The sequence below is a fragment of the Oncorhynchus keta genome, chromosome 26, assembly GCF_023373465.1.
Source record: "Oncorhynchus keta strain PuntledgeMale-10-30-2019 chromosome 26, Oket_V2, whole genome shotgun sequence".
NCBI lineage: Eukaryota > Metazoa > Chordata > Actinopteri > Salmoniformes > Salmonidae > Oncorhynchus > Oncorhynchus keta.
The window spans coordinates 28,873,492-28,889,765 of record NC_068446.1 but is presented as its reverse complement, the minus strand read 5'-3'; the positions used below and the strand labels follow the sequence as shown (position 1 = coordinate 28,889,765).

At 44.6% G+C, this 16,274-nt stretch overlaps 1 protein-coding gene across 5 annotated transcripts in view; it reads right to left on the bottom strand.

The window, feature by feature from the left end:
- LOC118371594 (transducin-like enhancer protein 4) overlaps positions 1 to 16,274 on the bottom strand; it is an 86,027-nt gene that overhangs the window by 46,477 nt on the left and 23,276 nt on the right. For all 5 annotated transcript variants that reach the window (XM_052480506.1, XM_052480507.1, XM_052480504.1 and 2 more), the window contains exon 4: positions 8,671 to 8,715. In XM_052480506.1, coding sequence (XP_052336466.1) covers positions 8,671 to 8,715 — 45 coding nt within the window. The remainder of the gene's footprint in view (positions 1 to 8,670; positions 8,716 to 16,274) is intronic.

Genomic DNA, 16,274 nt, shown 5'->3' with positions numbered 1-16,274 from the left:
AACTCTCTCTCTCTCACTCACACACACACACACACACACACACACACACACACACACACACACACACACACACACACACACACACACACACACACACACACACACACACACACACACACACACACACACACACACACACACACACACACACACACACACACACACACACAGATGGAACAGGAAGGCACGCCAGCTGCTTCATCTGTCCTTAGGAGTCTACTGGGGATAGAGCAGAGCAACTCTAAAAACATCCCCCACACACCCAGCCTTCCGTAGGCAGTAATCACTACCTACAGTGCCTTCAGAAGGTATTCATACCTCCTGACTTATTACACATGTTGTTGTGTTACAGCCTGAATTCAAAATAGATGTTTTGTCTCTCACCAGTCTACACACAATAACAATGTTTTTTTTTTTAAATGTCTGCAAATGTATTGAAAATGAAATACTGAAATCTCATTTACATAAGTATTCACACCCCTAAGTCAACAATACATGTTAGAATCACCTTTGGCAGTGATTACAGCTGTGAGTCTTTCTGGGTCTCTAAGAGCTTTGCACACCTGGATTGGGCAATATTTGCACATTATTCTTTTTTTAATTCTTCAAGCTCTGTTAAGTTGGTTGTTGATTATTGCTGGTAAGCAAGTCCAGTGTGTATTTTGCCTGCTAGAAGGTGTCTCCCAGTTTCTGTTGGAACGCAGATTGAGTCAGGTTTTCCTCTAGGATTTGACCTGTGCTTAGCTCTATTCCATTTATTTTTATTTAAAAAAATAACTAGTCCTTGCCGATGGCTACCATACCCATAACATGACGCAGCCACCTCCATGCTTGAAAAGATGAAAAGTGGTACTCAGTGATGTGTTGTGTTGGATTTGCCCCAAACATAATGCTTTGTATTCAGGACATAAAGTTAACTTCTTTGCCACATTTTTTGCAGTTTTACTTTAGTGCCTTGTTGCAAACAAGATGAATGTTTTAAAATATTTGTGACTTGTTTCAGGAAACGACACATATGTTGCATATCACTACTTCACAGGAGAGGCATTTGAACATAAACATTTCTTTTAGTATCAAAATGCATTTTTGGGCAGAAATGCCTTCTGGAACATGTGAACTTTAATTTGCCTTAATTACTAATTTGTATGTTATCTGTAAGTACGAATAAAATCGTTAAAATTATGAGCCTAGTTGATTTAGTCACGGAAAAAGACAGGAACCTTCCCGTTAGCCATGATTGGCTGAAATAATGGCTGGGTTGGACATGAGCCGATTGTAAACTGGGGATTATTAGGTGAGTGTGATGGTTTTTAAGGCCAGATAGGGAATTTAACCAGGACACTGGGGTTAACACCCCTACGGCATGTGCCCTTTAATGACCTCAGAGAGTCAGGACAACCGTTTAACATCCCATCTGAAAGAGAGCACCCTACACAGGGCAGTGTCCCCAATCACTGCCCTGGGGCAATGCAATATTTTTTAGACCAGAGGATAGAGTGCCTCCTATTGGCCCTCCAACACCACTTCAGGCAGGACCTAGTCTCCCATCCAGGAACTGACCAGGACCAACCCTGCTTAGCTTCAGAAGCAAGCCAGCAGTGGTATGCAGGGTTGTATGCTGCTGGCTGAAGCAGATATTGTAGTCTTCTGATGACAGTGATTGGGAAGAAATGTGGATCAACAGTGTTGTTATGACGGAAGAAGTTGACCGAGCTTTGAAATCAGTTGAATGCCTGGTGGAAGCAGATTATGATAGCTGAGGAGATGGGAAAAAATGATGGCATTTGATTGAAAATATGTGAAGGGAGTTGAAAAGAGAACATAGAGAAGACTGTTGTATGAAACACCTGTCTTCAAACTCAGGGCAACCATGGCATCCGTGACAAAGAGGGAGAAGCATTCATCCATGTCTAGCTAGCTACATTTTCGGATATTATACGTTTCTAATTTTGTCAAAGTCGTTTTCATTGCAAGTTAAAGCGTACTGTTAGCTTGTCAGCTAACATTAGCTGGCTGGCTTGCTAGATAACGTTACGTGTATGATCTGCGTAGTAATATTATTAATATCTCAGAAAGCCATTTGCATTGAACTTGGGCCACTTTCTAGAGCCCTGACTTTCAGGCATGAAGATCACTGACGACGTCATGATTTGACCTCATATTTCCAGTTGAAAAGCACTGTTAGGTTCATTGTTTAGCTAGCTAGCTACAAATCTAAACAAAAGACTACATTTACATTTAAGTCATTTAGCAGACGCTCTTATCCAGAGCGACTTACAAATTGGGGACTACACTTTGCCAGATGATTACATGACTGACCCATCCGGTTAGCCAGGTGTGTCTGGGGTGATTATGGTCATCCATTGTATTTCATGAACATGTGTTCATGTCTGGACAATAGTGACCCATCCACTTAGCTAGATGTGGCTGTGGGGTGGTTATAGCATTTCTTTCACATGACCCACATGACCCATCAAGTGTGTCTGGGTAAGAATCATCTAATAATATATATATATATATAATATATAGAACTAGCCTTCTGTAGGCCGTTATCTCTAACTATATCTACTGAGCCTTCTAGACCTTACTGGATGTATAGAACTAGCCTTCTGTAGGCCGTTATCTCTAACTATATCTACTGAGCCTTCTAGACCTTACTGGATATATAGAACTAGCCTTCTGTAGGCCGTTATCTCTAACTATATCTACTGAGCCTTCTAGACCTGACTGAAAATATACAGGATATTGTCGGGCAATATCCCTGAATACAGTATATAATGTATATCCCTGAATACAGTATTAAATGTATATCCCTGAATACAGTATATAATGTATATCCCTGAATACAGTATATAATGTATATCCCTGAATACAGTATATAATGTATATCCCTGAATACAGTATATAATGTATAACCCTGAATACAGTATATAATGTATATCCCTGAATACAGTATATAATGTATATCCCTGAATACAGTATATAATGTATATCCCTGAATACAGTATTAAATGTATATCCCTGAATACAGTATATAATGTATAACCCTGAATACAGTCTATAATGTATGTCCCTGAATACAGTCTATAATGTATGTCCCTGAATACAGTATATAATGTATATCCCTGAATACAGTATATAATGTATATCCATGAATACAGTATATAATGTATATCCCTGAATACAGTATATAATGTATAACCCTGAATACAGTCTATAATGTATGTCCCTGAATACAGTATATAATGTATAACCCTGAATACAGTATATAATGTATATCCCTGAATACAGTATATAATGTATAACCCTGAATACAGTATTTAATGTATATCCCTGAATACAGTATATAATGTATATCCCTGAATACAGTCTATAATGTATAACCCTGAATACAGTCTATAATGTATGTCCCTGAATACAGTATATAATGTATATCCCTGAATACAGTATATAATGTATATCCCTGAATACAGTATTAAATGTATATCACTGAATACAGTATATAATGTATATCCCTGAATACAGTATATAATGTATATCCCTGAATACAGTATATAATGTATATCCCTGAATACAGTATTAAATGTATATCACTGAATACAGTATATAATGTATATCCCTGAATACAGTATATAATGTATATCCCTGAATACAGTATATCATGTATATCCCTGAATACAGTATATAATGTATATCCCTGAATACAGTATTAAATGTATATCACTGAATACAGTATATAATGTATATCCCTGAATACAGTATATAATGTATATCCCTGAATACAGTATATAATGTATATCACTGAATATTTAAATCCTTTTTCCTGGACCTATATCTGTGAGCTAGCTTACTGCAGGCTGCTTATGACAGATATCACGAGAACTACAGGGGCGGTGTACATCTGTGAATATAAAATTACTTCTGCAGGCTTCTTAGGACCGATATCAGTGAATATAATGTATCACCATACCTCCTGTACACATATACCACCATATCCCTGAGTCTTCTGAGAACATATAGCATGGAATATATAACTAGCTGTCTGCAGACCTAAAACATCACACTTGATGATATGACTGTATTGCTGCCGACATATATATCACTACATATGTAACTCCATTATACTAAGCTCTCTGTGTTTCTCTCTCTCTTCCAGTGAGGCAGGAAGGTGTGTGCTGTGCTGCGCCTGCTGTTTTAAAGCCACCATGATGCCATGGCTGATCAGTGATCACCATCTCCACGGCAGGAAGGGAGGGAAGCAGACAGAACACACACACAGATACTATCAGATCAGTTGGTATCAGTAGCCCTGTTGGCAGACGGCCCATTCCTTCCAAATCCTCCCCTATACACATCCCTCCCTGATCAGCAGAAGCTAAAGGGAATACTGACTCCTGTAGAAAGCGAGTGACTGCTTGATGGCTCAATTAATGGCAGCAGCACACCACGAGATGGCCCCGCACGTGATAAGGAGGAGAGTAATGGCACACGGGTGGGCTGGGAAGAGAGAAACTAAGAGCAGATACTGTTAAATCTATTCATGATTCATTATTCCTTGCTTTGGCTCAAAGGTCCCCTTGTCATTTCTCAGTGCACTCTCGCTAATTTTTTATTTTACTTTCACCCGTTCTCTGGCTCATCCTTTATACAGTATCTCTCTCTGGCTCATCCTTTCTACAGCATCTCTCTCTGGCTCAACCTTTCTACAGCATCTCTCTCTGGCTCATCCTTTCTACAGCATCTCTCTCTGGCTCATCCTTTCTACAGTATCTTTCTCTGGCTCATCCTTTCTACAGCATCTCTCTCTGGCTCATCCTTTCTACAGCATCTCTCTCTGGCTCATCCTTTCTACAGTATCTCTCTCTGGCTCATCCTTTCTACAGCATCTCTCTCTGGCTCATCCTTTCTACAGTATCTCCCTGGCTCATCCTTTCTACAGTATCTCTCTCTGGCTCATCCTTTCTACAGTATCTCTCTCTGACTCATCCTTTCTACAGTATCTCTCTCTGGCTCATCCTTTCTACAGCATCTCTCTCTGGCTCATCCTTTCTACAGCATCTCTCTCTGGCTCATCCTTTATACAGTATCTATCTCTGGCTCATCCTTACTACAGTATCTCTCTCTGGCTCATCCTTTCTACAGCATGTCTCTCTGGCTCATCCTTTCTACAGCATCTCTCTCTGACTCATCCTTCTACAGCATCTCTCTCTGGCTCATCCTTTCTACAGTATCTATCTCTGGCTCATCATTACTACAGTATCTCTCTCTGGCTCATCCTTTCTACAGCATCTCTCTCTGGCTCATCCTTTCTACAGCATCTCTCTCTGGTTCATCCTTTCCACAGTACTCTCTGGCTCATCCTTTATACAGTATCTCTCTCTGGCTCATCCTTTCTACAGCATCTCTCTCTGGCTCATCCTTTCTACAGCATCTCTCTCTGGCTCATCCTTTATACAGTATCTCTCTCTGGCTCATCCTTTCTACAGCATCTCTCTCTGGCTCATCCTTTCTACAGCATCTCTCTCTGGCTCATCCTTTCTACAGCAGCTCTCTCTGGCTCATCCTTTCTACAGTATCTCTCTCTGGCTCATCCTTTCTACAGCATCTCTCTCTGGCTCATCCTTTATACAGTATCTTTCTCTGGCTCATCCTTTCTACAGCATCTCTCTCTGGCTCATCCTTTCTACAGCATCTCTCTCTGGCTCACCCTTTCTACAGTATCACTCTCTGGCTCATCCTTTGTACAGTATCTCTCTCTGGCTCATCCTTTATAAAGTATCTCTCTCTGGCTCATCCTTTATACAGTATCTCTCTCTGGCTCATCCTTTATACAGTATCTCTCTCTGGCTCATCCTTTATACAGTTTCTCTCTCTGGCTCATCCTTTCTACAGCATCTCTCTCTGGCTCATCCTTTATACAGTATCTCTCTCTGGCTCATCCTTTCTACAGTATTTCTCCTTGGCTCATCCTTTCTACAGCATCTCTCTCTGGCTCATCCTTTCTACAGCATCTCTCTCTGACTCATCCTTCTACAGCATCTCTCTCTGGCTCATCCTTTCTACAGTATCTATCTCTGGCTCATCCTTTCTACAGCATCTCTCTCTGACTAATCCTTCTACAGCATCTCTCTCTGGCTCATCCTTTCTACAGCATCTCTCTCTGGCTCATCCTTTCTACAGTATTTCTCTCTGGCTCATCCTTTTTACAGCATGTCTCTCTGGCTCATCCTTTCTACAGCATCTCTCTCTGGTTCATCCTTTCCACAGTACTCTCTCTGGCTCATCATTTATACAGTATCTCTCTCTGGCTCATCCTTTATACAGTATCTCTCTCTGGCTCATCCTTTATACAGTATCTCTCTCTGGCTCATCCTTTATACAGTATCTCTCTCTGGCTCATCCTTTCTACAGCATCTCTCTCTGGCTCATCCTTTTTACAGCATCTCTCTCTGGCTCATCCTTTATACAGTATCTCTCTCTGGCTCATCCTTTCTACAGCATCTCTCTCTGGCTCATCCTTTCTACAGCATCTCTCTCTGGCTCATCCTTTCTACAGCAGCTCTCTCTGGCTCATCCTTTCTACAGTATCTCTCTCTGGCTCATCCTTTCTACAGCATCTCTCTCTGGCTCATCCTTTTTACAGCATCTCTCTCTGGCTCATTCTTTCTACAGCATCTCTCTCTGGCTCAACCTTTCTACAGCATCTCTCTCTGGCTCATCCTTTCTACAGCATCTCTCTCTGGCTCATCCTTTCTACAGTATCTCTCTCTGGCTCATCCTTTCTACAGCATCTCTCTCTGGCTCATCCTTTCTACAGCATCTCTCTCTGGCTCATCCTTTCTACAGCATCTCTCTCTGGCTCATCCTTTCTACAGTATCTTTCTCTGGCTCATCCTTTCTACAGCATCTCTCTCTGGCTCATCCTTTCTACAGTATCTCTCTCTGGCTCATCCTTTCTACAGCATCTCTCTCTGGCTCATCCTTTATACAGTATCTTTCTCTGGCTCATCCTTTCTACAGCATCTCTCTCTGGCTCATCCTTTCTACAGCATCTCTCTCTTGCTCACTCTTTCTACAGTATCTCTCTCTGGCTCATCCTTTCTACAGCATCTCTCTCTGGCTCATCCTTTCTACAGTATCTCTCTCTGGCTCATCCTTTCTACAGCATCTCTCTCTGGCTCATCCTTTCTACAGTATCTCCCTGGCTCATCCTTTCTACAGTATCTCTCTCTGGCTCATCCTTTCTACAGTATCTCTCTCTGGCTCATCCTTTCTACAGCATCCCTCTCTGGCTCATCCTTTCTACAGCATCTGTCTCTGGGTCATCCTTTCTACAATATCTCTCTCTGGCTCATCCTTTCTACAGTATCTCTCTCTGGCTCATCCTTTATACAGTATCTGTCTCTGGCTCATCCTTTCTACAATATCTCTCTCTGGCTCATCCTTTCTACAGCATCTCTCTCTGGCTCATCCTTTCTACAGCATCTCTCTCTGGCTCATCCTTTCTACAGTATCTCTCTCTGGCTCATCCTTTCTACAGTATCTCTCTCTGGCTCATCCTTTCTATCGCTCTCTGGCTCTTTTTTTATTAGCCATTTTTCTTTCTCATATCACACTAATTCCCCCCTTGCCCTCTCTCTGTTCTCTCTCAAATGTATCTCTTTCATCACCTGTCTCAGCCCTCCTTCTTCCTTCTCCTGTGTCCCCTGCCAGCAGCCTTACTCCCCCTCTCTCATTCCATCCTTCCCCTCTCTGCCCCCCCCCATTCTTCCTCCCCCTTTCTGGAGTAACACAGGCAGATCTCTATTCATGTCTCCTCTGTGGTGACAGTAGAGCTGACAGTGGAGCTTTACCCTGTCGGCCTGGCTACTGGCTAATGGCACATATTCACTATGGTTCTGGGTCTGTTTGGTTCTGTGCCTATCTCTGGATCTGGGTCCAGCATGTGGACTGCTAAACACCACCGGACCTTTTCACTGCTGTCCGTAACGATGGAGAAGAATAAGCCTGTAAGTCACCTTGAATGAAGACGTCAGTCAAGTGGATAATGCGCCACAACGCGCACTCTGCAACAAGAAAGGGACATGGGGTGCCTGCCATGACTCTGCTGATCATGACACACACACACACACACACACACACACACACACACACACACACACACACACACACACACACACACACACACACACACACACACACACACACACACACACACACACACACACACACACGCACACACACACACGCACACACACGCACACACAAACCCTACTGCGATGAACACACTCTTTCAGAGATAATGAGAAATACTACAGTTCATGGGTGTACATGCACACACACTCGGTTTGAGGGGTGTGTGTGTGTGTGTGTGTGTGTGTGTGTGTGTGTGTGTGTGTGTGTGTGTGTGTGTGTGTGTGTGTGTGTGTGTGTGTGTGTGTGTGTGTGTGTGTGTGTGTGTGTGTGTGTGTGTGTGTGTGTGTGTGAGAGACAGAGACAGAGACAGAGACAGAGACAGAGACAGAGACAGTGGCTGGTGTCAGAGAGGGCTGAGAGGGATGGTGACTGTGGTGTCTGCCCTATACTGCTCCCTGTAAAGACCATTACTGGAAGAGACCAGACACAGACAACACACACAGTAATACTGAAAGACAGTAACGTCTCTCTTACCTGCTTGTGCATCTCTATGTTCAGCCCATAGGACATCTCATAGTACTGTATGGAGAGAGAAATAACAACGTTCAATAAGTATACAGAGGTAATAGATTAAATATAATCAGATGATCAATTGTGTGTGTGCGTGTAGGTCCATTCATGTGTGCATGGTGGAAATGTGAATGTGTGTCTGTGTATGTCGTTGTCAGTGTTTGTGTGTATGAGGCGGTGTTTGTCTGTCTCAGCACCGGTGTGGGTGTGTGTACACAGTAATAACTTCCATCCGGGCTGGAGAGACAGCGGGGATCAGTCATTGTGACATAGCCAGTCCCAGTCTCAGCAGGCACATGAACAGCATGGAGAATGATGACCATCAAACCTGACTTCTCTCCCACCCCCTCTCTCTCCCCTCCCCAATCTCTCCCCTTCCTCTCCTCCTCTCCCTCCCTCTCTCTCCCTCTTCCCCCCTGAAACTCTCGCTGTCTCTGTATCACTCTCTCTGTCTTTCTGTCTCTCCTCGCCCTCTCAGAATCTCTGCATCTCACAGGGACTGTCTGTCTATATCTCTTTCTCTCGCTCTCTATCTCTTGATCTCTCTCTCTCTGGCATTTCTCTCTCGGTTTCTCTCTCTATCACACACACACGATGCATGCACACACGCGCGCTCACACAGTACACACACACACACACGCGCTCACAAGGTACACACACACACACGCTCACACACGGTCCTCTTGAGCCTTCCTTCCTTTGTCCATCTCTGAATCCTCTCCACTCTCTAACATCATAAAAGCCATGTTCTTTTGTGCCATCTCTCCTCATCATGTCCTCCCTCCCTCTACCGCTCCATCCATCCCCCATCTCTCTCTCTTTTTCTCTTGCACTCTAACCATTATTAGTCTCTCTCTCGCTCTCTCTCTCTCTCTCTCTCCCTCACACTCTAACCATTATTAGTCTTTCTTTCTCTCTCCATTCTTATTCATTCTCTCTCTCTCATATTAGATAAGTAGGTTCTGAGGACCAATATGCTAATGTGGCCATGTACTGGACAACACAAGCCTCTTCACAGAGCAATCTGTATGGAGGAATAAGGACTATGTAAAGGCTTTAGAATGCTCTACATACCATATTATAGGCTGAAAGATAGTGCATAAGGCTCCATATGGCTGGACCCATGCAGAGAGGTGAACAATGTGGGAATGGATTACTGTAATGAACATATACACTGAGTATACCAAACATTAAGAACACCTTCCTAATACTGAGTTGTGTGTGTGTCTGGCCGTGTGAGGATACTCCTCAGGCAAAGTCAACACTGATAGAGAGGCAGGCTAAATGAATTAAATGGCATGAAAGATCAAGATACTGTACAGCCACATATGATCCTTAGCATACAACACACTGCACAGTGTACTACAAGGAATCTGCTCAGCTTAATCACACCAAAATACATCTGTCATGTCATGTCTTGCATATTCTCATTCATCTAATCTACTCTCATTCATTTTAATATTTCACATTCCTATAACTCTCCACACATACTATTCCAAGGATCATCATTCTCAGCCAAATAAAAGAACAACGCTAAAATCCCCATGCAGGCTTATGATCCCAGGTGATGAAACTGAGCTAGCTAAGAGCCCCACACTACACAACAACACAACAACAGCAGCCAGCCACAGAGCTGTTATCAAGGCTGATCTACTACACACATACAGCAGAGCGGAGCAGCGTTGTTATAGCGTTGTGCAGGTTTGTCTGTTCCGTTTCTTAATGGCTTCATCTTCCTCTAGCTGACTGCCTGACTGTCAGCTCCCTGTCCTACTCCCCCACCACCCACCATTATATAATATCCCTCTCGTGTCAGTGCATTCTCATTGAGCGCTATGTGTATAATACCTGGTGTATGCATGTGTGTGTGTCAGTCTGGAGCAGATTGTGCACGACATGTGGCGGATGTGGCGAAGGCTAAGCCCGGCAGAGAAACAGTAAGCCAGCCTGCTGATGCTGACGTCACCTCCCCAACCACCACAACGAGGAGGGTGTGTGTGGTGTGTGACACTGTGTGTGTGTATCAGTGTGTGTGAGAGTGACAGACAGAAAGAGAGGGTGAGACAGAGATGAGGGTTTATGTCGCAGTATATAGGTTCGCATGTGTGTGTGTGTGTGTGTGTGTGTGTGTGTGTGTGTGTGTGTGTGTGTGTGTGTGTGTGTGTGTGTGTGTGTGTGTGTGTGTGTGTGTGTGTGTGTGTGTGTGTGTGTGTGTGTGTGTGTGCGCACGTGAGTGCACGTGCGCATTAACTTGATGGCAAGGATCGACCATGCGAGTGTGTTGGCCCTCACACTCTTGGACACTGACGATAATAGCGATAGACCCCATCGGAGAACAGCTTTGATTGCTACCAAACTAAGGCGCGAAAACATTGACATTGCTGCTCTGAGTGAGACCAGGTTCCTGGATGAAGGGTCCCTGAAAGAGGAGGGAGAAGGTTACACCTTCTTCTGGAAAGGTTACCCTCCGGTTGGACAACATCAGCACGGTGTGGGACTTTTAAGAACAGCCTATCACTCAGCCTCGCCGAAACACCAGTTGGCATAAGTGAAAGATTCATGTCTCTCGGTATCCCCCTAACCAAGATGCGTTATGCTACTCTTCTCAGTGCATACGCACCCAAGTTACCATCTGAAAAGGAGGCAAAGGACTGCTTCTACCAGTCACACCGCATCCCCAGGAATGTGAAGATATTTCTGCTGGGTGACTTCAACGCTAGGGTGGGACAGAACAAAAGGATATGGAGCGGAGTCATGGTGTTGGCCAGGTCAATGAGAATGGCATGAGACTACTAACTCTATCTGCCGAGCACAATCTCATTGTCACTAACACCTTGTTCCAGCAGAAGAACAGATATAAAACATCATAGCTGCACCCACGCCCCAAACACTGGCACCTGACTACGTCATAGTGAGACGTGCTGACACTAATGGCTTCCTGATGACACCTGCGACGAGGGGTGCAGAATGCTGGACAGATCACCGTATGATACTGGCTAAACTCCAGGTGAGAATACATCCCCCCAACGCCGGTGGATGAATAAGAAACAAGAAATCCAAATTTATGTCGACAAAAACGGCATGCACAATTTCTACAACTCAATTAAAGCTATCTATGGCCCTAGAAGTCACTCCATCACCCCCATGAAAACAGCCGATGGTCTGACTCACTTGAAGGACCAAAACCAGATCCTGATGAGGTGGGCTGACCACTTTGAAGCACTACTCAATCAGCACTCTCCTACAGACCACTCCATCCTGGAAGAACTGCCTGTCCGTCCACCCATTCAAGACTTCAACCATTTGCCAACCTTCCAGGAGGTGTTTTTTTAAATTTTTTAATTTTACCTTTATTTAACCAGGCAAGTCAGTTAAGAACATATTCTTATTTTTCAATGACGGCCTGGAAACAGTGGGTTAACTGCCTGTTCAGGGGCAGAACGACAGCTCTCCGTTACCTTGTCAGCTCGGGGGTTTCAACTCGCAACCTTCCGGTTACTAGTCCAACGCTCTAACCACTAGGTTACGCTGCCGTCACCTGGTGTAATCAGCTCTCCGTTACCTCAAGAACAACAGGACCCCTGGTGCTGACAACTACTTAAGAAGGGAGGTTACTTCTGCACCAGAACGGTCCACCAGTGCATCACTGAGGTTTGGGACCTGGAGATTGTCTCCCCAACAGTGGCGGGATGGAAACATTGTCACCATCTATAAGAACAAGGGTGACAAGTTCATCTGCGGCAACAGCCGGGGCATATCCCTTCTGGCAGTGGCCGGCAAGTTCGTGGCCAAGGTGATGCTACACATGCTGGTGAACAACATCACAGAGGAACTGCTGCCAGAGTCACAATGCGGCTTCAAAAAGAACAGGAGACGGTCGACATGATAGTCGCGGCACAGCAACTCCAGGAGAAGTACCGTGAACAACATCAGGACCTTTTCATGACCTTTGTCGACCTCTCCAAGGCCTTCAACACTGTGAGCAGGGAACTACTATGGGGCATTCTACTTAAATGTGGCTGTCCAGACAAATGTGTCAACATCCTTTTCCAGTTCTATGATGGGCTGATGGCTCCAATGGCCATAGGAGGGCAGGAGTCATTGCCCTTTGGAGTAAGCATCAGTGTGAGACAGGGATGTGTGATGGCACTGGTACTCTTTAACATCTTCCACCTATGTGTCACCCAGCTTCTTCACAAAGTTGCGGTGTACTTCAGACTGGATGGAAATCTATGCAACATAAGGAGGCTCCAAGTAACCACCAAGGTTTTGACAGAGCGGGTTCTTGTGCTGCAGTATGCTGATAACTGTACTCTTGTGGCCCACACTCCAGAAGACCTTCAGTCCATCCTTGTAGCATCTATGAGGGTCTATAGCAGGATGGGACTGTCTATCAACACCATCAAGACAGAGGTGGTCTGCCAATGGAGATCCGGCCCTCCACCCACCATGCCTGTCTTCACCATTGAACATAAATCACTGACAATAGTCCCGTCCTTCAAATACCTGGGCAGCATCCTCTCAGGGGGCTGCAGCATCGACCTCAAAATTCAAAATAGAATCAACAAGCATTTGCTGCCTTCCGGAAACTCAGACGCAGGGTCTTCCAAAACAGTGATCTCCACCCCCACACCACAATCGCCGTCTATCAAGCCCTCTGCATCACCACACTTCATTACAGCTGTGAAAACTGGGTCATTTACAGTCGCTACAACAAACAGATTGAGCGATTCCACATAAGACATTCTGGGAATCACCTGGTGCAACCGTGTGCCCCATACAGAAATACTTGCTAAGACCAACTGCAAGAGCATGGAGGCCATGGTCACCCAGCACCAACTGTGCAGGCTTAGGCATTTCATTAGAATGTCTCAGGAGCGCTTGCCAGCGAAAATCCTGTACGGCCAGATACATCTTGACCGGCGATCTGCAGGGGGGCAGATGAAGCACTACAAGGACCAGCTAAAAACATTGCTGAAGCAATGCAACATCAAATCCACAGACCTGGAGGATGCTGCTGTCGACCGTTCCACCTGGCGGCAGCTCTGCCAGACCGGTGAACAGAGGTGGGAGGAGGAGAGGAGCACAAAGAGACAGCAAAAACAGCTCAGGAGACAAACAACCATGCCTGCCCCCGCCAACACAGACTGCATATGCCCCATCTGCAATACAGTTTGTGGATCTCAGATTGGACTCCACAGTCAAAGAATTCACTGTTAACTCAGAAGTGGAAGTCATCATCAGATACGATGGACTACCATAAGCAAGTCATTGGCTAACTAATCTCTAGTCATGTGATAGTCCTAAACCATCAACAACATCACCCCCACTCCGTCTTCCTATTCCTTTCTATAACACTCACAGTCATCTGAGCAACCAACACATTGAGCAGTCAGTACTTCATTTCACTCAACCAGCTCTCTCTCTCTCTCTCTCTCTCTCTCTCTCTCTCTCTCTCTCTCTCTCTCTCTCTCTCTCTCTCTCTCTCTCTCTCTCTCTCTCTCTCTCTCTCTCTCTCTCTCTCTCTCTCTCTCTCTCTCTCTCTCTCTCTCTCTCTCTCTCTCTCTCTCTCTCTCTCTCTCTCTCTCTCTCTCTCTCTCTCTCCATTTCAGAGTGTTTGCGCTCTCGTTTGCCCTTCCTCCATTTCAGTGACTCATCATGTTGAGTGAGTGTCAAAGTGTCTCACCAGCCAGCCAGCCTGTGTCTTTACTATTCTGTTAAATCTCCAGACTTAAGAAGATGATCTGTGGATGCATCTAATCCAAGGTGATTTGGCTAAATGGTATGTGTGTGGGAGTGCATGCGTGCGTGCACGTAGACTGCATTGTTTATCAGCATCCCTCATGTGGTGCCTGTCTCTCCACTTCTCTCTCTCCTCCCACACCAACAGATACCATCAGTATATTAATACATTCATTAGCAAGCTTTACTCACATGTTCTTAAGACTGGTGAGATCTGACTTTTAGCTCTGTAAACTCCACATAGAGAAATAACTAAAAGTCGATAGAAAGTCTTCACTTCTTAGTTCATAATCAGAGTTGGAGAAATATGACCAAATCCCAACCAAAATGGATTGACCTTGGAGTAGCCTTTCTCATTGGGCCTAGAGTATGAGGGGCATGTTTTTATTTGACCAGGTAAGTTGACTGAGAACACATTCTCATTTACAGCAACGACCTGGGGAATAGTTACAGGGGAGAGAGAGATGAATGAGCCAACTGTAAACTGGGGATGATTATGGGGACTGTGATGGTATGAGGGCCAGATTGGGAATTTAGCAAGGACCCCAGGGTCTTACAATAAGTGCCATGAGATCTTTAGTGACCAGAGAGAGTCAGGACACCCATTTAATATCCCATCCGAAAGACAGCACCCTACACAAGAGATATTTTCTTAGACCAGAGGAAAGGGTGCCTCCTACTGGCCCTCCAACACCACTTCCAGCAGCATCTGGTCTCCCATCCAGGACCAATGCTGCTTAACTTCAGAAGCAAGCCAACAGTGGGATGCAGGGTGGTATTCTGCTGACAAATGTTGATAGAGCCACCAGCAGCCAATCTTTGTAAAGATGTGTGTTCTGCTGTGTTCCTACATGTTACCAGACAGTCGAGGCAGGTTGAAGACTCTTAAATCACAATCCTCCAGGACCCTTTTTTTCTCCCTAAATCCTCAGCTTGCACTGTCATATGTCATAGAAACGGTTAGCTTACCAGGGTGCATTCCTTTTACAATTCTATCCTCATCCCTTCCCCTCTCCCCCTCTGCCCTGGTTCTCTCCTTCCTCCCCTCCCCTCTTCTGATACTCAATCTCTCTCTTCATCTCCCTCTTTCCATCTCTCTTTCGCAATCTGTGACTGTAATGTTCCTGAAGAGAGCACAGTTTGTCAGGCTGAATCAGACAGATAAGCTGGGGGTGGAGTAAGCGGCTGAGGGTAGTGCATTAATCCTCCCCCCTCACAAACACCCTCCCCCTGCGGGGATGTATAGCACGCAAACACACATGAACCAACAGGGTTATAGTGCATGTGACCACATGGATGGTCATTAAAACTGGAACCCTGCAGACCCCCTCTATTCCAAACAGAAACACTACACACAAATACTAAACACACACACAAACACACTCATAAAACCCACAGAAATGACAAAGACACATGCCAACCTCTTCTGTCTCCCTGTCTCAGGCCTGACACTGACAGATACCTCTCATTCTCTGATCAGACAGTGAAACAATGTGGTCTTATTTAGGCCCAGAGCAGCCAAAAATGTGATTTTCCTGTGTTTTGAGGTTGGAATAATACTGTGAAATTGTGAAAATTATGATAATGCCATTTGAAAAGCCTGCCTGAATTGCAGCCTGTTTGGGTGAGATGTCCTAGCAAAATTGTTGCTTGAGAAATTGCCCTTTGCTAAAAAGCTATTTTTGTTTATTTTTATATATATTTTTTAGTTTTTACCCTTTTTTCTCCCCAATTTTTTGTGATCTCCAAATTGGTAGTTACAATCTTATTCCATCACTGCAATTCACGTACATACTTGGGAGAGGCGAAGGACGAGAGCCATGCAT